Source organism: Apodemus sylvaticus, chromosome 12 (genome assembly GCF_947179515.1).
Source record: "Apodemus sylvaticus chromosome 12, mApoSyl1.1, whole genome shotgun sequence".
NCBI classification, from domain to species: domain Eukaryota; kingdom Metazoa; phylum Chordata; class Mammalia; order Rodentia; family Muridae; genus Apodemus; species Apodemus sylvaticus.
The window spans coordinates 25,749,346-25,775,578 of NC_067483.1; the positions used below are offsets into that span (position 1 = coordinate 25,749,346).

The following is a 26,233-nucleotide window of genomic DNA, read 5'->3' on the forward strand; positions in this document are numbered from 1 at the left end:
AGGTTGTCCTCTGATACCCCCACACATGCTATGGTGTACATGCTCCAGCAGACACAACAAACAGGGAAAACAATAGAGGGTACTGTGTGCAGGGAGCAGTCATGGAGGGCTTCTTGGAGGAAGTGACATACACTAGAACTGGGAAGGGGACAGCCCAGGAGGAGCTCCACGCTGTATCATGTGTCTAGGACAGGGCTGGGCCACAGGGCGGATGCTTGGACTTTAACTGTCTAGTTAATACACAAGCCAAGGAATGAATGCACCCAGGGAAGGCTGCTAGGGCCTTGGCTCCCTGGGGGCTGTAGTCTCTTGAATGTGTACCTCAGGACAAATCAGGTGCTAGGGAACACCAGGAAAGAGCTGAGGAAACCCGCGACCTAGGGTTGAGCAGAGCCTTTCAGGTCAGCAGCAGGTGACGGCATGCTCTGAAACGCTGTGTCAGGTGAGCACCTGCTCTGAGTGACCCCCAGAGCTTCAGCCTTACCTCTTGTATGTGGTCACCCTGCTGCTCAGTCCGCGGGTGGGCGCAGCCACCTCAGCCTCCCTAGAGCTTCTCAGCGTATCCTCTCGGGCCTGCGTGGGCATGAGGCTGATAGATGACAAGGTCACAGCAGCATGAATACTGCAAGGCCTAGGACAGAGGCTCCTGTCCTTGTGGGAGGGGACATCTAGTTGATACAGAGACAGCCAGTGACAATGGCCTCTCCTGCTGGGAACCAGGTTCTCACACATGGCTCCCTCTGTCCTCATTTTGAGGAGGCTATCTTTCTGTCACAGATAGGGCCCGACAGCCTTGGTAGCTTGCCACAGCGTGGGGCCTCCTCCACCTCCACAATCTGTGGAAGGGGTGTGGGAGCTGGACCCTGCCGTGGTCGGCAGAGAAGGGACAGGGGCTGATGGAACCAGCTGGGCCATGGCTCTGTGACAGAGCAGATATGACTAAACTCTATGGATCTGAAAAGGAACTTCCCAGGTTTGCAGTATTAGCTCAGAGCGCAGTCAGTCAGCAGGGACCGGAGGCCTTGGAAAGATCCAGGCTTGAGCCAAAATCTGGAAACATGGCCAGGTGTCACCTGCAGTGGAGGCTGGGAAGAGGGCTCTGTGCTTAAAATGCACGTCGGGAGTTTGAGGACCCGAGGGCAAATCCCAGACAGTCACGTAAAAGCTGGACGTGGCTTCCTGTAACTCCTGTGCTGGAGGACAGGGGTGGGGTAGACATGGAGGCCGGCTCTTCTTGGCCAGCCTATGTCCAGGCTCGGAGAGATTGTCTCAAGGGAATAGGATGGAGACTGGCAGATGCACATCCTCTCCCCCAACACCTGGTGACCAGGTGAGTTCAGGAGAAAATCAGGTTAGACCGAGGGCTCAGACTGAGGCTGCACAACATGGGTGGTGGGAGAACACGGTGTCAGGTCACATCTCAGGGGCTCCCCAACGTTTTCAATATACTACTTCCTGTCTTCTGGATTCAGTCTCCCAAAGCCACTCACTCTCAGAAAAGGGAGGCCCATGTTGGGGGTGGGGGGTGGGGGTAGGTGGGGATGGGGGGTTTGGAGGGGTGGCACTCCACCCACCACACACTCCAGGACCGGAGCAATTTTAATGTTCAGTTTGAATGCTAGCCTCAGGTGAGCTGTGCTGGGAGGAACGGTTCAGTGGATAAAGTACTCGCCTATTTGCCCTGCAGTTTGGGGAGTAGTTGTACCTCAACTACAGAACCCATAGAAAGCTGGACAGGCATGATAGCTCTCTGTAATCCAGTCCTCTGGAAGCAGAGAAGGGATCCCCTGGGCAAACTGGGTGACACCTGATGTGAATTTCAAGCCTCAATGTGCATCTACACAGACACACATACATTTGAATGTGCAAACACATGCACACTACACACATAAAAAGACCCTTTTCTAAGCCGGGCGGTGGTGGCGCAGGCCTGTAATCCCAGCACTCTGCGAGGCAGAGGGAGGCGGATTTCTGAGTTCGAGGTCAGTCTGGTCTACAGAGTGAGTTCCAGAGTGAGTTCCAGGGCACCCAGGACTATACAGAGAAACCCTGTCTCGAAAAAACAACAACAACAACAAAACAACAACAAAAAATCCAAAAAACAAAACAAAAAATACCCTTTTCTATGGCAGCATTCTTTTTGAAAGGTAGGAGTACCAAAAAAGCCAGGAATCTAATCGGACTACGGCACCCCCAGCACGGGCCTTCCCTCCACCGAGTTCTGTAGAGACAGGGGGTCTGGGCACTGGTTAACCTGATGCAGCTCTGGCCTTGGGGAGAATTCTGCCGTCTGGACTGGCCTCCTCCAGCAACCCTTACACAACTCCTTGGTGCCCATCTTGAACGAGGAAAACCTGAGGCTGAGCGGCGGTCCCCACTTTTCTCTGGGAGGGCTATGGGCACAGTCAGCAGCAGTCTGTGAAGGTCTCCGCTTCCATCCAGGAGCCCTGTACTCCTAACTGCAGAGACTGGCAGCCACCCCTTCCCAACCCTCGTTCTCCCCTAAAGACCTAAGACTTTCATTCATGTCAGCGCACTATCCCATGTCAGGGAACCTAAAGGCAAGGCCCGGGGTTGAAAAGCAGGGACTAGCAACCAGGGCTCTGCTGAACAAGGGTCAGGGGAAAAGGGAGGAAAGAGCTTGAGTTATGCCCAGCAGGTCAGAAAAAACCCTAAACCACAGGTCCACTGAAGCGGGGTGGGGAGGGATGGATTTGCTTTCTTTTTCAGCCGGTGGGTGGCAGGGTCTGGCTTAACAACCAAAATTTCTTGACCCTCGCACCTTTTCCTAACACAGTTCTAAAAGAATCAGACTCACGCAGGGTCTTATAAATGAAAATGAGACTCAAGGTTGGGAGTCCTAAATCCAAGTCCTAATTCTGCCGCTAACCAGGCCTCCTCGGGGTCCAGTTTCTTCACTCGCTCCCCCAGAGAGCTGCTTCTGGCCTGGTGGGGTACCCTCCCCGGTACCCCGCCACTTCTCATTGGTAAGCGCCTAGGCGCTCCGCACCACCTTTTAGGGGAAGCCTGAGAATCGCTAGTCGCTCTGTGGAATTTTGCCCTGGGCACAGCCCTAATTCGTTGACTGCCTGCACCCCGACCTTCGCGCCGAACCCAGGGTCAAAGCCGCTGCCTTTCGCGTGCCGGTCCATCGGTGCTGGGCAGTCAGTTACCGGCGCGCTCTCAAGCTCCCTCGCCCGCCAGCCACCCGCCTTCACCCGTCTACACCCAGGCTCCGGCACCAGCCGACGCGCTGCTCTTGCTCTCCCGACTCGGAGGGACCCCAAACCCCGCGCCCGCTCCTCACCCCTGCGGTGACCGGCTCGCCCGGCCCACTGCCCGGCTCCGCTTCCCTCCGCGACCCCGCCCCGCCCCGGGCCCCGCCCCCGAGCCTGCCGGGAGGATGTGAGCTCATTCCCTCCTCCATGTTCCGGCCTCCTCCAGGAAGCGGCCTCCGGAGGTCTCGGCCAGCTCACAGCCGGCGGCCCCGCGGGTCGTGGGATCCGCAGCGCGCCAGGGCCCACCTGACTCCGCACACAACGCGGCGTCGGCCTCGTGGGTGCGGGATGAAGGCGGACGGCGTGAGCACCCACCGAAGCCTGAGCTGCGGGGCCAGGGCAGTGTTCCCGGCGTAGCCGCCGTACCGTTCCCGGCCAGCGCGCGCTGTGCCCTCTGCTCGCTTCCGGCCTGGCCACGTGATTGCGAGCACGTGTTCCGGCCCCGCGGAGCTGCAGTCTGGAGCCCCGTCCACCCCGCGGGCGGATGCCCATCTAGAGGCCGTGCAGCCTTCGCCATGAACCCCCGGGGCTTGTTCCAGGACTTCAACCCCAGTAAGTTCCTCATCTATGCCTGCTTGCTCCTCTTCTCCGTGCTGCTGCCCCTGCGCCTGGACGGCATCATCCAGTGGAGCTACTGGGCGGTCTTCGCCCCCATCTGGCTGTGGAAGCTCCTGGTCATCGTGGGCGCCTCTGTGGGTGCTGTCGTGTGGGCCCGCAACCCTCGCTACCGTACAGAGGGGGAAGCCTGCGTGGAATTCAAAGCCATGCTGATCGCCGTGGGCATCCACCTGCTGCTGCTCATGTTTGAGATACTCGTGTGCGACAGGGTGGAGAGGGGCACCCACTTTTGGCTGCTGGTCTTCATGCCACTCTTCTTCGTTTCCCCCGTGTCCGTGGCCGCCTGCGTCTGGGGCTTCAGACACGACAGGTCTTTGGAATTGGAGATCCTGTGCTCGGTCAACATCCTGCAGTTCATCTTCATCGCCCTGAGGCTGGACAGGATTATCCACTGGCCTTGGCTGGTGGTGTTCGTGCCTCTGTGGATCCTCATGTCGTTCCTCTGCCTGGTGGTTCTCTATTACATCGTGTGGTCCCTCCTGTTCCTGCGGTCCCTGGATGTGGTGGCGGAGCAGCGAAGAACACATGTGACCATGGCCATCAGCTGGATCACAATTGTCGTGCCCCTGCTCACTTTTGAGGTCCTGCTAGTTCACAGACTGGATGACCACAATACGTTCTCTTACATTTCCATTTTCATCCCGCTTTGGCTCTCATTACTGACTTTGATGGCAACGACCTTCCGGCGGAAAGGGGGCAATCATTGGTGGTTTGGTATCCGCAGGGATTTCTGTCAGTTTCTACTTGAAGTTTTCCCGTTTTTGAGAGAATATGGGAATATCTCTTACGATCTCCATCACGAAGACAGTGAAGATGCTGAAGACGCGGCGGTGTCGGACGCTCCGAAAATTGCTCCAATGTTTGGAAAGAAGGCCCGGGTAGTTATAACACAGAGCCCTGGGAAATATGTCCCTCCGCCTCCCAAGTTAAACATCGATATGCCAGACTAAACTCACAGGCTGGGCCTTTAAGTGAAATAGGAACCGTATACCCTTGAATTCCACTCTGCTTTTTTCCTGTGTTCATCCAGCCCTGGAATTGGAAACAGGCCCTCCTCATTTTACACCCGCTGTGAGACTGAAGCTCTCGCGGTAGTCATTGCGTGCTGTAGGCAGAAGAAGCCTGTAGGACCGGACCCTGGGGTGTGTACATGATGGGCAAGAGAGCTTGCTTTCCGGGTCCACGTCTTTCGAGCTAGCCCAAGGCGTCAATCCAGTTGTTTCTAGGCCTTCAAAAGACCTGAAAACTACATAGCTGTGTGTTTTAAAGTGCTACTTATGCCTACCAAAAGTATTGTTTAAAAAGTATTTTTATACACTGCTAGTCTAAAATTGTATTTTAGGTTGTGCCCATTGTGACCTAATGGCAAATGTACCAAATTCTCCCCTCCCACTCTTCCCTAAACCTCATAGATGGTGTTTCTAGTGCTCCTACTGTTCAAGTAGTTGTTTTCCCTGGGCATTGCTGACCCAGGTCCTTAGTATTCTAACAGATGAGTTTTCTAATGGAGTGAATCTGCATATATTAGTATTTATATGAATGTTTTAGCAGTGTTATCTGTGTTGAATTGTAGTTCTTGGCAGTAATGTATTGTGTTAAAGTATTTTTTTAAGTTTCTGTGTGAAGATACATATTTATTGCAACTATCCTTAAAGATGGAATGAGATGCTAACATGTCCCTGACCCGGGACCTGTCAGAGTCTTGGAATGGAGGCCTGGTGCGGTAGAAAACGAGAGTGCTACACCTTGTTAACGTTTGTGATCGCGCCCCAAGAGAAAAGGGACACTGCCACTCAGAGAATAGATGACATTCACTAGTGTGGTGCCAGGCCATGAACACTCAGTTAGCACCGTGGCTTCTTCCTCACAGGTGTTGTCATCTCTTGAGGAACTACCAAAATACACAACACGTGATGTGGCCATTTCTAAGGAAGGTCTGTCATAACGTAAAGCATTACTGTTAGAACGCTGTGTGGTACTCACAGGGTGAGGTCTTACAAGGCCAACATCCTTGGTCCATCGATAACAAGGAACAAATGTTTAGGTATTTTTAAAGATGAGGACAGTGTTTCTTCAGGAGCTAGAATCACCCCAGGAAAACAGAACCAGAGGACAAAGCCAGACTCCTCAGAATAAGGTTCTGATTGGGAAGAACTAAATACTTAGAAGTGGAAGTTAAAGTAACATGGAGTGCTCAAAAGACTGGGGTGGGGCGGCTGTTAGTTTACTAAGGATTACCTATACCTAGGAGAAGACTGGGGTGGGACCAGCTATTAGCTTACTAAGGATTACCTACACCTAGGAGAAGACTGGGGTGGGGCCAGCTATTAGTTTACTAAGAATTCCCTACACCTAGGAGAAGATTGGGGTGGGGCCAGCTATTAGTTTACTAAGAATTCCCTACACCTAGGAGAAGACTGAGGTGGGGCCAGCTATTAGCTTACTAAGGATTACCTACACCTAGGAGAAGACTGGGGTGGGGCAGCTATTAGCTTACTAAGGATTACCTACACCTAGGAGAAGACTGGGGTGGGGCCAGCTATTAGCTTACTAAGGATTACCTACACCTAGGAGAAGACTGGGGTGGGGCCAGCTATTAGTTTACTAAGAATTCCCTACACCTAGGAGAAGACTGGGGTGGGGCCAGCTATTAGTTTACTAAGAATTCCCTACACCTAGGAGAAGACTGAGGTGGGGCCAGCTATTAGCTTACTAAGGATTACCTGCACCTAGGAGAAGACTGGGGTGGGGCGGCTGTTAGCTTACTAAGGATTACCTACACCTAGGAGAAGACTGGGGTGGGGCAGCTATTAGCTTACTAAGGATTACCTACACCTAGGAGAAGACTGGGGTGGGGCAGCTGTTAGCTTACTAAGGATTACCTACACCTAGGAGAAGACTGGGGTGGGGCAGCTGTTAGTTTACTAAGGATTACCTACACCTAGGAGAAGACTGGGGTGGGGCAGCTGTTAGCTTACTAAGGATTACCTACACCAGGCTCCTTGTGCACTGCTGCCTCTTTGCTCTGGGTGTGACACAGTCCTGTTCCTTTTGAAGGAGAAGAAAACCAGTGCTGGAGAGACAGTAAAGTGTGCTGTGCAAGCATGACCTGTGTTCACACCCTCAGCATCCATGCAGAAATCCAAAGTACACGTAACCCCAGCAGGGAGAGCATCGGGGACAGCTGGATCCCCGAGGCTTTTAGCTAGCTATTCTAAAGCATAGAGTTCCAGGTTGTGAGAGACCCTGCCTCAGAACACAAGGCGGAGTCTCCACACGATGGCTCAGTAGGTAAACGGCTTGCCACTAAGCCTGATGACCTGAGTTTGAGCTCTGGGACCCACATGATGAAAGAGAACCAACTTTCTCAAGTCGTCCTCTGGCTGTCACACACAAAACAAATTCCAACAGAAAAGTGGCCAGGGAGGTGGCTCAGTGGTTAGCACGGCTGTTCTTCCAGAGGGCCCACAGTTTGATTCCCAGTACCCACATGGTGGCTCACAACTAACTACAAGGGGACCCGATGCCCTCTTCTGGTCTGTGCAGGCAACGGACACACAAGTGATGCACAGACAGGCGTGTAAGAAAAGCAGCCACACACAGGAAGTGTAGAAGGCGAAAGCAATAGAGGAAGACACCTGATGTTCACCTCTGGTTTAAGCATATGCACAAACAAGATGGATTGACTTAGCATCATTCACAACCATGTGAAAACAACATCTGTTAACATGCTAAGGAACAACATATAAAGCTACCGGTCGTTCTGTGTCTTTGCGGAGTTGGTTTGGAGCAGCTAGCAGAATGTGAGGCAGTATCGAGCAGCAGTGGGGTGCTTCCTACACAAGACATCGATGAGTCACTCAACAAACCCTCAGGGCTCCTGGTGACACTGGTGAGGTGCTCCTCACAGTGATCCCTGTGCAAGAGGGATCCCCGTAGCTGGGAAGTCAGATACAAGAAGCATGAAGGAATGCTACCAGCTTCTGGGTGAACTTCACCTGAGCGTCAGGCAGTTGCCCTATCTCATCCCTACCTACCCCCCTACCCCCCTCACCGCACCCCTACCTCTCCTCCATCCCCAAAGTATCTGCTAACAACAGCTTCTTGCCCTAGTTAAGACATAAAGACGGGGCCTGGACAGATGGCTCAAAGGTCAGAGCAGTGGCTGCTCTTCCGGAGGACCTGGGATGAATTCTCAGCACTCAGACGGTGGCTCACGACCGTCTGTAACGAGTTCTAGGAGATCCAACTCCCTCTTCTTGGCTCTGCAGGCACATAGGCGGTACACAGACATTTTTGCAGACAAAATACCCATATGTGTGCTCACTTAGGCAGCACACATACCAAAATGGGAACGATTTACACAGAAGATTAGCATGGCCCTTGCTTAAGGATGATACGCAAATCCATGATGCGCTCCATAATTTTTTTTTAAATACCCATATGCACAAAATAATTTTAAAAAAATATTTAGGGATGGAAGAGCGGGTGTTTCTGAAGCAACCGGAGGGTTGGTTAGAAGGGTCTGTAGTGCTCAGTCATGTCCTCCCAGCAACGGAAGGAGTGTCAAGCCACTGTCAGACGCGTGCTACAGACAGCCAGCCCTAAATCTCTGTCCCCTGTCAGTTTTTGGTTTCATCAAGACTTAGGTGAGTTGTCAGTGGAGAACTGTGGTCAGAGGTTGGCTGACGGCCACACAGCACAGTGACTCCACACTTCCGTGCAGGTCAGTTTTGTCACAGCTTCTGTCTCAGCTTCTCCACAACTTCCAAGATCTTAGTGGCTGGGCTGTGCGACTCCACGGGGACCCAAGCATGAGGACCTCAGAACCCCACAAAAGCCAGCTGTAGCGGCAGGAGTTAATCTTCCCAGTGCAGGGAAGGTGAAGGTGAGGATACCCCTGGGCTTGCGAGCCAGATAGCCAAATCGTTGAGGTCTATGCCAACGGGAGACCATCTAAAACAAAACAATCCCCCCCCCCAAGGTCAAAATACATTTTTTTTAAGGCCCAGAAAGATGGCTTGGCAGGAAAATGCGCTGCACAAGGCTGATGACCTGTCGGATCCCTGGTCCCAGGGAGAAAGGAGTGAGTATACGCCTGAAAATTCTTGGCCTTTCACAAGAATGCTGTGGTGCACATGCACATGTGTCCTCACACAAACAGCAGTATAAACACACAACTCCAGACTCCTCCCCAGAGCTGCAGGCTGGCAGAGACCTACACTCAGGATTGGGATGCGTGCCGCTCTCCTTGATGTGTTGAGCATGTCGGGGAAGGAGCGGCGATCTTGGGCTTCACCCTTTATGTCAGAAGTAAGGGGGCCAAGCCTACGTCCGCAAGCACAAACAGTCCTACTCACGGGTGACAGATGTCCAGTCACGTGGCCCACGGTGACAGGCGCATGGTCAAGCCTGTCAGGAGGCAGTATGTGTCCAAAGCAGTCCACCCAGGCAGCGGTCAGTCCATGAACTGACAGTGTTACAGCTGGTTCTAAAGGAACCAAAATTTGTAGATCACGAATGGTTTTCTTCTTTTGCAAATGTTCTGTAGTCTTCAAACGCTGTTGCCATGGGAAGGAACTGCTGGGATCCGATGAGAGATGGGAAGATCCTATTCAGATCCTCTTGTGAACAGTGGAGAGAAACCTCAGCAGTTATTCAGGATGGTGCTATCAGAGAGCCAATCTCAACTCTCCTCAGGCAGAAACAAGATGAGTTTAAGGCCAGACTTGGATGAGATCTTGTCTCAGAAACAAAAATAAAAATGAAAATACTTGTAAAAAGAAACTGCTGGAGTGGTGCCAAGGTCCTGCACTAACCTTTAATGGGGATCTGAGGTCAAGCCCCAGAAACCATGTAAAAATGCAGAGCACCATTATAACTCTAGGTGTGGGGAGAAGTTAGGAGGGCCCTTACAGCTTGCATGCCAACAGCCTGGCCTAATTGGCAAGCTGCAAAGCAATATGAGACCCTGTCTAAAAGGATGGTAAGAAGGGGTCCTCCCCCCTCCATGGCATATCCATGTGTGCACATGTGTGTGCGCGCGCACACACACACACACACACACACACACATTAGTTGAGAGGCCTTGCTGGAGGGTCATTTTGGAAGAGTCAGGATGGCACAAGGAGGCCAGCCAGGTAGAGGGTACTGGGACATGTGGAGAACAGAGAGGGCAGCGGCCTGGTCAGCAGCCACCACCTGGCCACCTCCAGGGCTCAGGGTTAGAACAGGAAGCTGTTGCGAGACACGAAGCTCTCGAGGTAGTGGGTGGCAGAAAGTTCATGCTGGGACCTTGGAAGCCACACCTGGACATGGAGTCGAGGGCTAAGTACCCCAGGGAACCAGGAAGTCAGGAGGCTGCCACCGGAACCGCAGCCACTGGCAACCTGACTCCACCACCAAAAGCTACCAAAAGCGTCACTCCTGCTGCCACAGAAATTCCTCAGGCACCGTTTGTGAAAGTCTTCTCTGAGCCTGACACATTCTGTCCTGCAGGGAAGCTCCAAAAGCAAGAAAGTAGGTAACTCAAAATAGCTTCAGGAAGTCCCTGAAACTGACCGGATTCACTATTCCCCCCACCCCACCCCCGGGCCCCCCCACCCCGCCCCCAAGAGTAAGCACTGGCCATAGAGCTTCCAAGAAGACTTAGAAAAGTCACATTTGCAAAGAAGCTGCCAAGAAGCAGCAGAAACCAAGCAGGCTGCCTGGAAGAGGTTTAGACCAACCGAGGCTCCTGGAAAGGACACTCTCCAACCTGATGAGCTGCCTGCAGCCTGTGCACTGTGCTCCAGGCTCTCAGCTCTGTGCTGTCATCCACGCTGCGGTGGACCTTGGTGATACTGCTCTCTCTGAATCATTTTTACTCCTGTAAGTGACCTTAACAAAACTCATCGGTTCACCGAGTTGGGCTTTGGTGGAGTCTGGTGTGAGTTCCCTAGCTGGAATGGATAAACCTGTGTGTTGTGTCTCCCAGGAAAAGTTTTGTCACACAACTACCAGTTAGAGAGGCTAGGAGGAGGAAGGTGGAATTGCGCTGGCCTTGGGTGTAGGTTCTTACTGTAGCCTGTAGAGCTGGAGAAACAAGGTCCTGTGGCTGCACTACCATAGTCACTAGAGTCTAGGAGAACGGACAGAGCTATGCCAAAACTTACTTGATAAAGGGTTTTCAAAAAAAATTAAGAAAAGAAATGTACCTGGAGGCTATTTAAGTGGACAGTGACCCCACACCTCTGCTTGAGATGTCTGGCCTGCACCTGCCTTCCTCCATGCAGTTCCCTGAGGCCATCTACTCTCCGACAACCTCTCCTCTCAGCAAAGAGGAACAGAGACAGTCCACAGCTTTGCCAGGTGCTGCTCCTGACTCCACTCGGCAGCTGGGCCGTTCCTCCCCCTCCCCCACTTTGTCCTTATGGCTCTGAAAGGGAGAGCTTCCACAATGGTGGTGCAGGGGCTCTGAGGGGGAAGAGTTCGCCACGCAAGTGTGACAGCTCGGAGGGGGAAGGTCTCACCCGTGGAAGTGTTGCAGCTCTGAAGGAAGAGCACAAAGTCACACTCCACAGCAAGCCTCACACAAGAGGTTTCTTGGGAAGAGCACAGGAAGGCAGCTGCCTCTGCTGGGATGACAGGCAGCAGGGAACTGAGCAGGAGACAGGCTTACATAGAGTTCCTTAGAGGGTGGAACTTTCCAGGGCGCCATGAGATTAGATTGTTGGGATTATTGCGGCCTGATCTGGGGGGGCAGGCTCAGGGATTGGTGGATTTTGAGCTCAGGGACTGGTGCGACCTTGGTAGGTTTTCAAAGCCATAAGTGGACTCAGAGCTTTCGTCCTGCAGTCATGTCAGGACATGTGTTCTCTCAGGTACGCGAGGATAAAAGGCATTGCCCTTTGCTCTTCAAAGAGTGGTCCCAGAGTCACACAATCCAGCTACGCCTGGAGTTTGGGTCCTAGTGCTGGAGTACAAAACCTGAGGAGGCAGAGCATGGTTTGTATTCCAGAGCGCCAGATAAGAGGCAGAGCCCTGGGTACTCAGCAGCAGCTAGTCTAGACTAGTCAGTGACTGTCCAGATGCTTTCAAACAGGAAAGAGGATGGCTCCTCAGGGCTGATGCGAGGTTGTCTTCTGACCTCTGCATACATGTGTACACATAGTCATATACAGATACACTTGAACTAATACTCTCTCTCTCTCTTGAACTAATACACACTCTCTCTCTATCTCTCTCTCTCTCTCTCTCTCTCTCTCTCTCTCACACACACACACACACATACACACACACACACACACACACACACAAATAAAAATAAAAAAGGGGAAGCCAGGCATAATGGCACACACCTTAAATCTAGGTACTCAGGAGGCAGAGGCAGGAAGATTTCTGAATTTGAGGCCACCTTGGTCTACATAGTTTCAGGTCATTTGTGACTACATAGAGAGATTCTGTTTTAAAATAAATAATGAATTTTAAAAGTTAAAAAAAAAAAAAAAACCAGCCAGGCGGTGGTGGTGCACGCCTGTAATCCTAGCACTCTGGGAGGCAGAGGCAGGCCGAATTCTGAGTTCGAGGCCAGCCTGGTCTACAGAGTGAGCTCCAGGATAGCCAGGGCTATACAGAGAAACCCTGCCTCCAAAAAAAAAAAACCAAAAAACCAACACCCCTCCCCCAAAAAGCAAGATGGGGTGGGGTGGGATACGGCAAGATGGCTCTGAGTAAAGGCACTGCCAATGAGCCTGCCAGCTGAGTCAGAGCTCCGGGACCCACGGGATGGAAGGAGAGAACTGAGTCTATAAGACCCGGAAAAAAAACTGGGGGCACCCCAGCGCCCCATGCCTCGGAAGGTGTCTTAGGGTTTCTATTCCTGCACAAACATCATGACCAAGAGGCAAGTTGGGGAGGAAAAGGTTTATTGAGCTTACACTTCCACACTGCTGTTCATCACTAAAGGAAGTCAGGACTGGAACTCAAGCAGGTCAGGAAGCAGGAGCTGATGCAGAGGCCATGGAGGGATGTTACTTACTGGCTTGCTTCCCCTGGCTTGCTCAGCCTGCTCTCTTATAGAACCCAAGAGCACCAGCCCAGAGATGGCACCAACCACAAGGGGCCCTCCCCACTTGATCACTAATTGAGAAAATGCCCCACAGCTGGATCTCATGGAGGCACTTCCCCAACTGATGCTCCTTTCCAACCTGTGTCAAGTTGACACACAGAACTAGCCAGTACAGAAGGCGACACCCATATCACTCGTGAGAAACGGTCTTGATGCAATAAGCAAGAGGATTTTTATTCCAGAATTCTGGGTTCCACAGCCATACACAGCACAGGGGTAGAGGACTGTGGACCCCGAGTGCAGAATTGCGACAGCTTTTATAAGTTTATAACAAAGCCGGTGAATCACAAACCAATCATTCCTTAGCATTGAGAGCCCGCGTAGTGCAGCCAATCGATTTGTATCACTCCATAGTTTTTAGGCCAATCAGTTTAAATTATCGGAGCCTGCGCTCCATGGACCAATTAGTTTCCTATTTTCTTGGAGGTCTATAGCTGCAGTGAACTCCTGAATGGGAGTAACGGTGTAAGCAGTTTACAGAAGCAAGATAAGCAGATGATTAGCTCATTTCCAGTTACTTTATGGGGGCCAGGATCACCTATTCAAGGCCTTTGTGCCTATCTCTTAACAAAGGGCGGGCTCTGGAATGTGACCTTTTACCTAGTTTCTTGAAAAGAGCACAAAGAATGGGCTCTGGAATATGAAGTGTTTGGGGCTCCTTAGAAGGTTGGAGTTAGAGCTTCTTTGGAGGTAGATAGCATTTTAAACTTCTGACTTCTTGGGGTCATTAGAGACTTAGGCTGTATTTTCTATCCTTTCAATTCCCATAGCCACACACCTTAAATCCAGGGACTCAGCGTGCACACACACACACTCACACACACACACTCACATACACACGCACACATGTATATATGTGCACACACACACAGACACACACACGCTCACACGTGCACACACACCCCTGCACACACACGTATATATGTGTACACACACACATTTTTTTTTTGTTTTGTTTTTTTGGATTTGGTTTTTTCGAGACAGGGTTTCTCTGTATAGCCCTGGCTGTCCTGGAACTCACTCTGTAGACCAGGCTGGACTCGAAATCAGACATCTGCCTGCCTCTGCCTCCCAAGTGCTGGGATTACAGGCGTGTGCCACCACCGCCCGGCTACACACACATTTTATATCATATAATGTACTAGACCCACGTCAGCAGCATGGGGCGTGCCTAGGTCTCACTGTAGGCAAATGCTCAATCCAGGTGTCCCTCTCCTTCCTTGCTACCTCTCTATGTTTCGGGGGCAACTCTGGTGGGTTGGTCACGTGCCCCGCGGGGGTCTCAGGTCAGAGGCGCAGGAGCATGGTGGCTCGAGCATTGTGACAACGGAAAGGTGTGCGTCCTAGTGAACAAGCCTTGGCAGGAGTGCTGAGGTCCTCCAAGTTCCTCCCTCTGTTACTGGAGGGGCCGACTGACCACACCCTCCTGCAAGGCAGAGCACACCAGCCCTAGGTGAGGCTTGCTAGACCAACAGGACTTGGGAAAAGTGCAAAAGGACCCTACTTAGATCCCGTGATGCTTAATGTCACCTTCAGAGGACTCAGGGTCAACTAGGAGGCACACTTGATTAGGTTAATGTGGTTGGCATCCTTCTATGGGCCAACTGACTGCAGCGGTGACAGTTCTCAGCCACGTCCCTCTTCCCCGCCACTGTGATCCAGAACGACCCCATTCTCCTGTAAGTTGTTTCTTGTCAGGCATTTTGTCACAGCCACAGGCCAAATGCACTGCCCTAGCCCGCAAGTTTCTGCTGGCTTTCCTTCCGTCTCCTTTTCTTTACAACCCTCCATTCCCTTGGTCTTTTGAGACAGGGTATCGCGTAGCCCAGGCTGGCCATGAGCTGACTACGACTACGTAGCTGAGGGTAACCTTAGACGTCAGATCCTTCTGCGTCCTCCTCCAGAGCTGGAGGATGCAGGTGTGCACACCACGCTCGGCTTTTGCAGTGCCGGGGATGGAACCCAGGGCTCTGGGCATGCCAGGCTGGTGCTCTGCCACACCTCCAGCACCTCCGTCACAGTTCTACTGGGGCCACCCCTCCCTTTCTGTGTGCTGTGACTCAGTCTGACTGAGCTCAGACAGTGTTTGTCTCTCTCCAGAAGAGCTAACCTCTGGCAGTCAAAGGAGCTAACCTCTGACAGTCAGCTTCACTGCCTGTTCCCTGACACCCTCCCAGAATAGAATAAGCTTTGTTAATGAAAACACCAACTGGGTTAGAAATTCCCCATCCAGTCTGGGGGTGGAGCTCAAGCGGCAGAGTTGAGCCTGGCATGCCCAACACCTTGGCTTTTATCCCCAGAACTGCGTAAACCAGGTGTGGTGGTGCACACCTGTAGTCTGAGCATTCAGGGAGCAGAGACAGGGGGATCAGACATTCCAGGACATCTGCTACTTAGTGAGGCTGAAGGAAACCTGGGTTACAAAAGAGTCTTCTTCAAACACGATAAACAAAACACAAACCTTGGTCCGATTCTCCTAGCACGGGGACTTGCTAGCAGTGGATAGGTACCTCAAAAGTGTGACAAGGATGGGGATTGGAGAGATGGCTGAGCTCTTAAAAGCACTGGCTTCTCTTCTAGAGAGCCTGGGTTCAATTCTCAGCACCCACATGGCTGCTCACAACTGTCTATAATTCCAGTTCTAGGGAATCTGACACCCTCTTCTGGCCTCCTTGGGCACCAGACACACATGCGGCGTGAAGACTCACATGCAGCCAAACCACTCATGTGCACAGAATAACATTTTAGTATTAAAAAAATATGGCTGGAGTTTGAGAGATGGCTCGGTGGGTAAGAGCACTGACTGCTCTTCGGAAGGTTATGAGTTCAAATCCCAGCAAATACATGGTGGCTCACAACCATCTGTAATGGGATCGGATGCCCTCTTCTGGTGTGTCTGAAGACAGCAACAGTGTACCTACGTAATTAAAAAAAAAATTAAAAAAAAATATATGGCGATTAGGTGTGAGGGTTCGTTCAAGGTATCAATTTGACTGGATTGGTGAGTTAATGGGAAAATCCTGAGCTATTTTTTTGGGGGTGTCTATGGTTAGCAATTTCTCCTCTGCCCATAAGATGTCATCTTGGCTATACCATGATGGACATAACAATATGGGGCTAGCCACGGTGTGCTGCTGGTCAGATTCTGTTGTGGTTAACATGATACAAGCTAGTGTCATTTGGAAGAGGAAGTTCAGTTGAGAAATACCTCCATCACATTGGCCTGTTGGCAAGTCTGAACTGCTTTTGCTTGACTAAGGACTGATGAGTGTGGGCCCACCCCATGGTGGGTGGCACTGCCCATCCCCCCCCCCCCGTAGGTGAGCCTCGGGTGGATAAGGTGAAGAAGCCATGGGAACAAGCCAGCAAGCAGCGCTCCTCCGTCCGCGGCCTCTGCTTCAGTTCCGGCCTCAGCTTCCCTAAAAGATGGATTACAAACTGTAAGTCGAACCTTGTTCCTCACCGAGCTGCCTGTGGTCAGGGTTCATCACAGCCACAGAAAGGCAGACGAAGACACAGGTTCACGGTAATGGCTATAAACCACAGCACACCTTAATATAAACCATAACACACCTTAATTAATAAAGGGAAAATCCCCACCGAGAGTTCTCTTCAGTCCTCTCCCATATCAGTGTGACCTGGAGATGCTAGATTATATAAAAAGGTTAATTAAGAAACTCCGTGGGTGGGGGTGGGGGCTGGAGAGATGGCTCAGCAGTTAAGAGCACTGACTGCTCTTCTAGAGGTCCTGAGTTCAAATCCCAGCAAGTGCATGGTGGCTCACAACTATCTGTAATGGGTTCGGATGCCCTCTTCTGGTGAGTCTGAAGACAGCTACATTGTACTCACATATATAAAATAAATAAATAAATCTTAAAAGAAGAAAAGAAAGAAAGAAACTTCATAGGATCATGAAACTTGCAGGCAAGAAAATATTTTCCTGAGTTAGGTGACCCAGGGCCAGAAAGACACACACGATAGAGCCTCCCTTACAAGTGGACATTATTCACAAAGCACAGAATACCCATGCCACCGTCCACAGACCAAAGAAAGTAAGTAACGAGGAAGGCCCAAGGGAGGGCGCTCACTCAGAAGGGGAAACAAAATCATCTTTGGAGGTGGAGGGAGGGAGGGAACTGGGTTGGAGAAAGTGTGACAGAGATGGGGATGAGGTGTGGGGGAGGGGCAGGAGAGCGCTGGGAGAAGGGAAGTGTGTGTGTGTGTGTGTGTGTGTGTGTGTGTGGTGTGCATGCACGAGCTCACCTCTCTGGGACTAGCAAGAGACCTGGGATGGGGGAGGGTGCTGGGAGGGTCAGGGCCAGGGGTGGTCCTTACTTAGACTCCTGACAGTGGGAGGTATGGAGACTGAAGTGCCCACCTCTTGCAGCCAGGTAGGACTTCCAAAGAAGGGAGGGGGACATCAGCCTATCCAACCTGTCCCGCCTACAAGATGAACAGGATAAAGATGGGGCAGAGATTGAGGGATGGCCCATCCCATGTCAGAGAACCAACCCCTGGCACTAGTACTGATACTCTGTTACGCTTGAAGACAGGAACCTAGCATAACCGCCTTCTGAGAGGCTTCATCCAGCAGTGCATGGAGAGAGATGCAGAGACCTACAGCCAAACGCCAGGTGGCGCTCAGGGAGTCTTGTGGAAGAGTGGGGGACGGGACTGAGGGAGCCGGAGGGGTCAAGGACACCACAGGAAGACCTACAGAGTCAGCTAACCTGGGTTGGGGGCTCACCGAGACTGAGTCACCAACCAAAGGGCACGCAGGGGCTGGACCCAGGCCTCCTGCACACGTCCAGCAGATGTGCAGCTTGGTCTTCCTGTGACAATTGGACAAGTGCTGTCTCTGGCTCTGTGGTCTGCCGTTGGGTCCCCTTACCCTAACCGTACTGGCTAATTGGGCCTCAGTGGGAGAGGATATGCTTAATTCTACTGTGACTTGATTTCCCAGGGCAGGGGGGAGCAGTCACCTAAGGGGAGGCTCTCCCTTTTCCTCAGAAAAGGGGGAGGGGATAATGTGGGAAGGGGCTTGTGAGGGTGCGACAGGGAGAAGAGGAGGGAGGGGCTGCATGTGGGGTGTAAAGTGAATACATGAATAAATTAATGAAAGAAAGGGAACTCCATGGCCATCCTCATGCAATCCAACAACGAGGTTGGCACTTGTAAGGGAGGTTCTCCCCGACCTCCACTCCGTACAGGACATACCCAGACCCAGCTGTCAGCACAAAGGAGAATCATTACCCTAGAGGGCTAAGGAGGGGAGACTGCAAAAGCAGCAGCAGGAGCAGCAGCAGGAGCAGCAGCAGGAGCAGCAGGATCAGGAGCAGCAGCAGCAGCAGCAGCAGGAGCAGGAGCAGCAGCAGCAGCAGCAGGGCCAGGACCAGGAGCAGCAGCAGGAGCAGCAGCAGGAGCAGCAGCAGCAGCAGCAGGGCCAGGACCAGGAGCAGCAGCAGCAGCAGCAGGAGCAGGAGCAGCAGCAGGAGCAGGAACAGCAGGAGCAGCAGCAGCAGGAGCAGCAGCAGCAGGGCCAGGACCAGGAGCAGCAGCAGCAGCAGCAGGAGCAGGAGCAGCAGCAGGAGCAGGAACAGCAGGAGCAGCAGCAGCAGGAGCAGCAGCAGCAGCAGCAGCAGGAGGAGCAGCAGCAGCAGCAGCAGGAGCAGCAGCAGCACACAGGTGTTTTTGCAGGAATGGGTTTTAAGGGGAAAGGGGGAAGTCTGTGCTGGGGTGAGTTGGTAAATCCTGACTGGATATGTTAGCCAAATAATGAATTTTGATTGTTAGGCTTTGGTGTTTTGTCTCAGAAACGAGTTAGTGGCCAAATAAGGGAATGGACCTTGGGAGCTAGCTCAAGGGACGTAATCTAAAGGTTTTTAGCAAGGGAAGAAGAGGAAAAGGTGCTAGTTGGTGCCATGTTCGCCATGCTCTGGCCTGCTAGAGCCCTTCACTACCCATGATGAGGCAGGGCTAATGCCACAGCGAAGCCATTCTCTGTCACCTGTGCGCCATAACCAAGTCTGATAAACTACCTGGTCTCGCCAAGGTAGACTCTGGGAAAAACCACATTTTAGTTGGCTTGTGCCCATCTGGGGTAAAGTGGACTTCAGAGGGAGGCTCCTGAGATGGCTCAGAGACTAGAGGTGCCTGCTGTAGCAGCAGCTTGTGTTCTCAGGCTAACTATGTTACCCCGAAACCTGTTGGCAGTGTCCCACACATAGGCTAAAGGAAGCCTGCCTCCAGTTGTCTCTGACTGGGAGGTAAAGTGGCCAGCGGCCAGTGGCTGGGCAGGGACACAGAGGTGGGACTTTTAGGATTCTGGGCCAAGAAATGCAGAGGAGAAAGAAGGGAGCCCACCATGAAAGGCGCAGGACTGACCATGCTGCCGGGAAGGTGCTGGAGGGACAGACAGCCAAAATGTAGGTGCAAAGGGAAGAGCAGCCCCAGAAGGGCTGCCCGGAAGGGTCAATGGGCAACAGAGATAAAATACAGATTTATCAAGTGTTAACGCAGGAATATCAGGGGGCAGAGCGTGAGCTACCTGGAGGTGCAGGAGTGACCCAGCCCTCAAACTAGTTAAGGCATATTAAAAAATAAGTCAACATGTGTGTGTGTGTGTGTGTGTGTTATGTTTCATTCATGAATCCAGAACTCTTGGGCAGGTGCAGAGGAGGGACACACCCACCGGGCGTAGAGAGCAAACGTTAACAATTTACCGATAAGCCTGCCACTAGGCCAGATGGCCTGAGTTCTCTTTTTGGGACCCACATATAGGAAAGAGCGGACTTCAGCACATTGTCCTCTGACCCTCATGTGTGCTGTGGAATGCCCTTGTGCATGCCTCACGCCCACACATGCGTACATGATAATTTAAAAGGATTCTGGAGGGATGCAGCAGGCCCCAAGGACAGACAGGCAGAGGAGGAGATAAAAGAGTTAAGAGATATCTGTACCAGGTCCCCAGACCTTAGCACAGCTGCCTGTATGACAGAAGTGACATTCGGGCCGTAAATCTCAGTACACAGACAGCACCACCTGCCTAAACTAAAGCAGAACTCTAATCCAAAGCCTGTACTGCCGGGAAGGTCTCTAAAGAGACCTATGCTCTCTGGCCTCTGTGCTTCTGCCTCTGGCTGACTAACTGTTGACTGAAGTATGTTAACTCAGAACGTGGTGTTTTTTGTTCTTAAAAGCTCACCCGGAGGACGACTCAGGGCTAGACTGTGATCCCAAATACCCGGTGTAGCTGCTGGCTGGCTAATGGACTTTCTACTGGCTTAAACCCATGTCCGAACAGTCTCTTTGGTGAATACCCCGCAACAAAATCAATGCTATCTGGGGCTCAGGGAGGCAGCCGATGCAGGCCTCTGAGAGACGTTCACCGAGGCTGGCCTGTGAGAGCTTAGGTTCCCGTAGTCATTTACTGTTCACCTCTGCGTCTGACTTAACATCCTCGTGACTATTAGGTAAATCCTTTGGAATGTACAGACAGATTTCTCCCTTTCATCAACCCAAAGGCAAAGAACGTCGCCTGATAGCATCTAAGGCTGACAGCAGAGACGTCTCTGCTTTGCTGTAACCTGTCTGCCTGGCAGAAAACATGAATTTTTTTTTTTTTTAAAAATGCCTTGATTGTTAACTGTCTTTGTTCTTTTAGTATAAGGATTCATGAAACTGTTACCATGTTGGAACCTGGTATTTGGGGGTATCATGAATCTGTATTTGCAGGCCACGGTCTCTCGTGTTTCACTATACCTTCTTATTTTGTTTGAAATGCTGACACAAAGCCACAACTCTCCCCTCAAAGGGATAGCTTATTGAAGAGCCGAGCATGAGTGACCGTGCCCAGAAACAAGGTCAAGTCCAAATCCATGCTCCAATGTGCAATCAGTTTTGTGAAAATTTTATAGTAATAGAACAAAGAAAGACAAATCAAGCCACTTTTCAAATACACTGGTGGAAACGTCTTACAGCAATGTGGAGGATGTCCGCATAGGCCTCAGATGCCGTCTGACGACTCCTAGCCTTCTGGTTAACGACCACGATGGGTTTATGAAAACATCTCCCCTTTCTGTTCTACCACTGAGCTAAATCCCCCAACCCCTTTATATTGAGACAGGGTCTCAATGTAGCCCTAGCCAGCCCAGAGCTCACAATGTAGATGAGGCTGGCCTTGCCCTGACAGAGATCCCCTTGGCTTTGCCTCCATAGCGCTGGGATTAAAGGTGTGTAATCTGTTACGGGCTGTTAGATCCAAAAAAGAGGTGGACAAGGGAATGGCTATTTTGGTAATGTCTTAGTTAGGGTTTCTATTCCTGCACAAACATCATGACCAAGAAGCAAGTTGGGGAGGAAAGGGTTTATTGAGCTTACACTTCCACGTTGCAGTTCATCACTAAAGGAAGTCAGGACTGGAACTCAAGCAGGTCAGGAAGCAGGAGCTGATGCAGAGGCCATGGAGGGATGTTCCTTACTGGCTTGCTTCCCCTGGCTTGCTCAGCCTGCTCTCTTATAGAACCCAAGAGCACCAGCCCAAAGGTGGAACCACCCACAAGGGACCCTCCCCCCTTGATCACTAACTGAGAAAATGCCCACAGCTGGCTCTCATGGAGGCACTTCCCCAACTAAAGCTCCTTTCTCTGTGATAGCTCCAGCCTGTGTCAAGTTGACACACAAAACCAGCCAGTACAGTAACAAAAAATATAGTCCAAGTTAAACTGCAATTGGGCTCTGATCACGCGGCACGGCAAGCCTTCCCAAGCATGGAAGCTGAGTAGTCCTGCTTCCATGAGTGAGAGGAGGGCGCAGCTCCTGGGGAAGGCTTGTTCACAGAACTCAGAGCTGTTTTGTGTCATGGCTGGATTCGCTTAAGACACACCACTGGCAGAAGAATCATCTTCGTGCTGCTCTAAGCGGCACATGAACCAAGTGAAAGCCATGTGCTAAGGCAGTTCCACAAAGCCGGCACCCACACCAGGCTGCCAAACACTCTCGCCAGAATGAACGCTGTCTTTTATCCCTGATGTAGGTGGCGACTGAGTCTCATTTCACTGGTGAGACAGGTAGTGCGAAGCCCGAAGTCCGAGAGGCGCACTAGTCAGCTGGGGCTCCGCCCTTGCCCCACCTTTCTGAATACAGATACACCTTGGTGATTTGTTCTGCCCAGCAAAAGGGATGAGTGTCACTTTTAGGTAGAAATGGGACAAGCCCAAGCATTGCTCGTCGAAAGGGAAGCAGAGAGCAGCAAATGCTACCAAGGCTGGTCGGGCTGCTGGAGTCAGGAGACAGAGCAACTCTCGCAAAAGTTGTGTCTCTGAAGGAGAGCTAGAAGACACGGCAGGGAGAGCTTGGCTTGTGATAGCACAACAGAAGCAGGTGGAAAGATTTCAGTGCCACATGGAGACAGTATTGAGTACAGTACAGGGGAGGCAGCACTACAGGATGGGCTGCCAGTACTCCGCTTCTGTTTCAACAGGAAGGAAAAGCAGGTATGGCTGCGGGAAGGGCTGCTGGGAATGTCCCTGAGTGGGACACTCTGTTTTTATCACAGAGCTATGAGATCATGTACTTAAGAGTAAGGAAACCCTGAGGGGAAAGTCAGGACCGTACAGGAGAGGTGACTCAGGCAGTTCTCTGCAGGTGAGATCAGGCTCTTGTGAGTGGTGGCTGGATCTGCCCAATAATATGGAAATCACCAGGTCAGTGGGCTGAGAGTGTGTGTGTGTGTGTGTGTGTGTGTGTGTGTGAGGTGAGTGCAGGCTAGGGACTTGGCACCAACATTAGTAACTTCTAGCATGAAGCATTCAGGGCTGTGAGACGGATGGCTCTGAAGGTAAAGGCATTAGGCGCTGTGCTCCACCTGGATTTGAGCTCTGGGATACACACGTTGGATGGAGAGTTGACATGCGGATGCGATGAGACATGCTCCCACCTCCTATAAAGAAATGTAATTAACACAAAATATTAACTGGTAGCTGCTCTCTCTCTCTCTCTCTCTCTCTCTGTGTGTGTGTGTGTGTATGTGTGTGTTTTAGGTTTTTTTTTTCTTCTTTTCGAGACATGGTTTCTCTGTGTAGCCCTGGCTGTCCTGGAACTCACTGTCCAGGTTGGCCTTGAACTCAGAAATCTGCCTGCCTCTGCCTCCCAGAGTGCTGGGATTACAGGTGTGCGCCACCACCGCCCGGCGTGTTTTAGTTTTCTATTGCATGATAAAACAACATGACCAAGATAGCTTACAGAAGAAAGTGCTGGAAAGGAACAGTATCTGCGTAGGAGCCCAAAGACCAAGTTCTCAGCACAAAGATTTATTTGCCTCAGAGAGAGACAGAGGGCAGGAATAAGAGACAAAGATAGAGGATGAGGGAGAGGGGGAAGGATATTTGTCTTGGGGGTGTGTGTAGGGAAATTACTACCTCAGAATAGAGAAGACAGAGGTGGGCCGCAGGAAAATGGCAGTGTATAAAGGTACAAGGGGAAACCTCACGTTAAGATGAGGTGTTTCATTTTAACTGGGCATGTAACTTAGGGGAGCCAAAGGGGTCTTTGGATGGCTGGACCTCAGGACTTTGACAGCTGGATCTTGGTAGTCAGCCTCAGGAGGAAGTAGTGGCCAATAAGAGAACAGACCTTGGACTAGCTTTAGGAATGCAATCTAACGGGCTTTAGCAAGGCAGAAGGAATGGGGAAAAGGGCAAGGCCTGCCCGAGCCACGCCTGCCAGACCTGGGCCTGCGGAGCCCTTCAGCACATATTTGAGCTTACGGTCCCAGGAACACGCAGAAGCCTGGCAGCAGGTGGCAGTCATGGTGGCGGGCACAGCTGGGAGTTCACAGCTTCAAACCACAAGCCAGAAACAGAGCAACCTTGAAAGGGCAAAAGACTTAAAATTCTCCGGGCTATTAAAGTCAAATCAACTCCTCCCCAAGCTGCTTTTAGTCATGATCTTATATCATGGCAATAGAAACCCAAATTATGACAAGCTCAGTTTGCTAATACTGCTTCCCTCGGAACCCACTCGAACTGGGCCCCGAAGTCCACGCTGCTCTCCGCGCGGTCTTCAGGCTCCTGTCAGGACGGCCCTGTGAGCATCCTTAGCGTTCTGGCACTTCTCAGTTCTGAGGTCCAAAGCCGTCCACATTTCTCAAAAACAAACAAAACAAAACCCCAGCGTGGTCAGGTGTGTCACAGCAACAGACCATTCTCTGGTACCAACTTCTGGTGCTGTAATAAAACACCGTGGGCAGGGGCTGGAGAGATGGCTCAGAGGTTAAGCGCACTGGTCTCTCTTCCAGAGGTCCTGAGTTCCCAGCAACCTCATGGTGGCTCACAACCATCTGTAATGTGGTTTGATGCCCTCTTCTTGCACAAAGGTGTATATGCAGATACAGCATTCATATACATTAAGTAAATAATCAATTTCTTAAAAAACCCCAAAACACCATGACCAAAGCAATTTCTAAAAGGGTCTATTTGGGCCTACAGTTCTAGAGGGTTGAGAATCTACCATAGCAGGAAATTGTGGCAGCAGAAGCCACTGAGAGCTCACATCTCAAATCCCAAGCAGAAAGCAGAGAGAGCAAACTCAAAAGCTGGCCATGTCTTTAAACCCTCAAAACCCACCCCCAGTGACACATCTCCTCCAGCAGGCTCCCACCTCCTAAGCCTCCCCAAACTGCTTTCAACTGGGGACCAAGCATGTAGATGCTTGACACTGCAGGGGGCATCTCAGTCAAGCCACCATGTGTGGTCTGACGTGTACCCACGTGCCTGTGTGTGGAGGCCAGAAGTCAACTTATTCCTTCTTTGTTGAGAGAGGGTTTGTCACTGAACCGAGAGCTTGCCACTGCAGCTAGACTGGCTAGGCAGGAAGCCCCCAGCACTGGGGTTACATGCACACACTGCACCCGTCTCCACTTTGTGTGCAGCCCTTCCTGCAGCACACACTCTGTCTTGACCACACTACGGGGCAGGTGTCATTACAAGCATGGGCGTGGACCAGGCAGAGGGGGCGCGCGAGCAAGGCTCCGACAGGCTCTGTGTTCTGTAATTCCGCAATCCTCCAAATGGCTGGCTGCCAAATGCTATGCGACTTCACATTCTTAGCCACAAACTGTGCAGGGACCCAGTTGGACCTGACTGTAGCTGTGCTGAATTGTCATGTTGGCTTCTGAGTAACCCTGAGTCCCCCTTTCCTCTGCAGACTCTAGAGCAGTGGTTCTCAACCTTCCCAGTGCTACTGCCCTTTAATACAGTTCCTCATGTAGTGATGACCTCCAACCATAAAATTATCTCATGGCTACTTCAAACTGTAATTTTGCTACTGTTATGAATTGTAATGTATGTGACATGCAGGATATTGGGGTCATGACCCACAGATTGAGAGCCACAGGATAGATAACCGAAACCCCCTAATGGCATGTGGAATTCTGTAACCAGACTCTAGTCCTGCCTGGCACCCTTGCTATCAGCTTGAGATGAAGGAAGTACATTCCAGCCTCATCCTCTGACTTGAGCTTTAGGGATTCACTAGTCCACGTTGCTGCTCTGGGCCAGGCTTGTCTGAGCCCAAACAAAACTGCATCCTGTAATCCTGATCTGTCTGCTTTTCTTCCGCCTTTCCTCACTTTCTGCCAGCGGAGGCCAGTTCTTTTATACTGGATCTCTCTCTCTCTCTCTCTCTCTCTCTCTCTCTCTCTCTCTCTCTCTCTCTCTCTCTCTCTCTCTCTCTCTCTGTGTGTGTGTGTGTGTGTGTGTAGCCCTGGCTGTCCTGGAGCTCACTCTGTAGACCAGGCTGGCCTCGAACTCAGAAATCAGTCTGCCTCTGCCTTCCAGAGTGCTGGGATTACAGGCGTGCGCCACCACCGCCCAGCTTATACTGGATTTCTCTTAACAAGCACACCCCTCTGATTGTCTGGCCCACCTGACAGTTCTACCCAGTGATCAGAACTGCTAGCCTAAGAGATCAGTAAAGGTGTAAAAGTATGTGCAAGTCTCCCCTGTGCCCAGATTTGTAGATCTGTAATCTGAGACGGGACTCCCAGGCAGGAGCAGGCTGGGGTGGAGTGCTTGCCTAGCATACTTGAAGCCCTGAGCTGGCTCCTAGGCACCATATAAACAGGACAAGATGTTACACGCCTTTAATGGCAGGACTTGAGAGATGGAGACAGGGCAATCAGGAACTCAAGATCGTAGTGAGCTACAGTGAGCTCATGGCTGGTCTTGAA

At 51.5% G+C, this 26,233-nt stretch overlaps 2 protein-coding genes and 1 non-coding gene across 3 annotated transcripts in view; 2 read left to right on the forward strand and 1 right to left on the reverse strand.

The window, feature by feature from the left end:
* The window catches only part of Epb41l5 (erythrocyte membrane protein band 4.1 like 5), a 415,759-nt gene that overhangs the window by 284,838 nt on the left and 104,688 nt on the right, over nucleotides 1-26,233 (reverse strand). The gene's annotated exons all lie outside the window — the stretch shown is intronic.
* Nucleotides 3,410-5,513, forward strand: Tmem185b (transmembrane protein 185B). The gene has a single exon (XM_052201092.1). The coding sequence runs from the start codon at nucleotides 3,794-3,796 to the stop codon at nucleotides 4,844-4,846; it is 1,053 nt and encodes a 350-aa protein (XP_052057052.1). The 5' UTR covers nucleotides 3,410-3,793; the 3' UTR covers nucleotides 4,847-5,513.
* Nucleotides 8,216-8,324, forward strand: LOC127698027 (U6 spliceosomal RNA). The gene has a single exon (XR_007980669.1). It is a non-coding gene; the product is annotated as a U6 spliceosomal RNA (small nuclear RNA).

Excerpts from the sequence above, each read along its gene's own strand:
- Tmem185b (XM_052201092.1), top strand. The coding sequence starts at position 3,794 with ATGAACCCCCGGGGCTTGTTCCAGGACTTCAACCCCAGTAAGTTCCTC.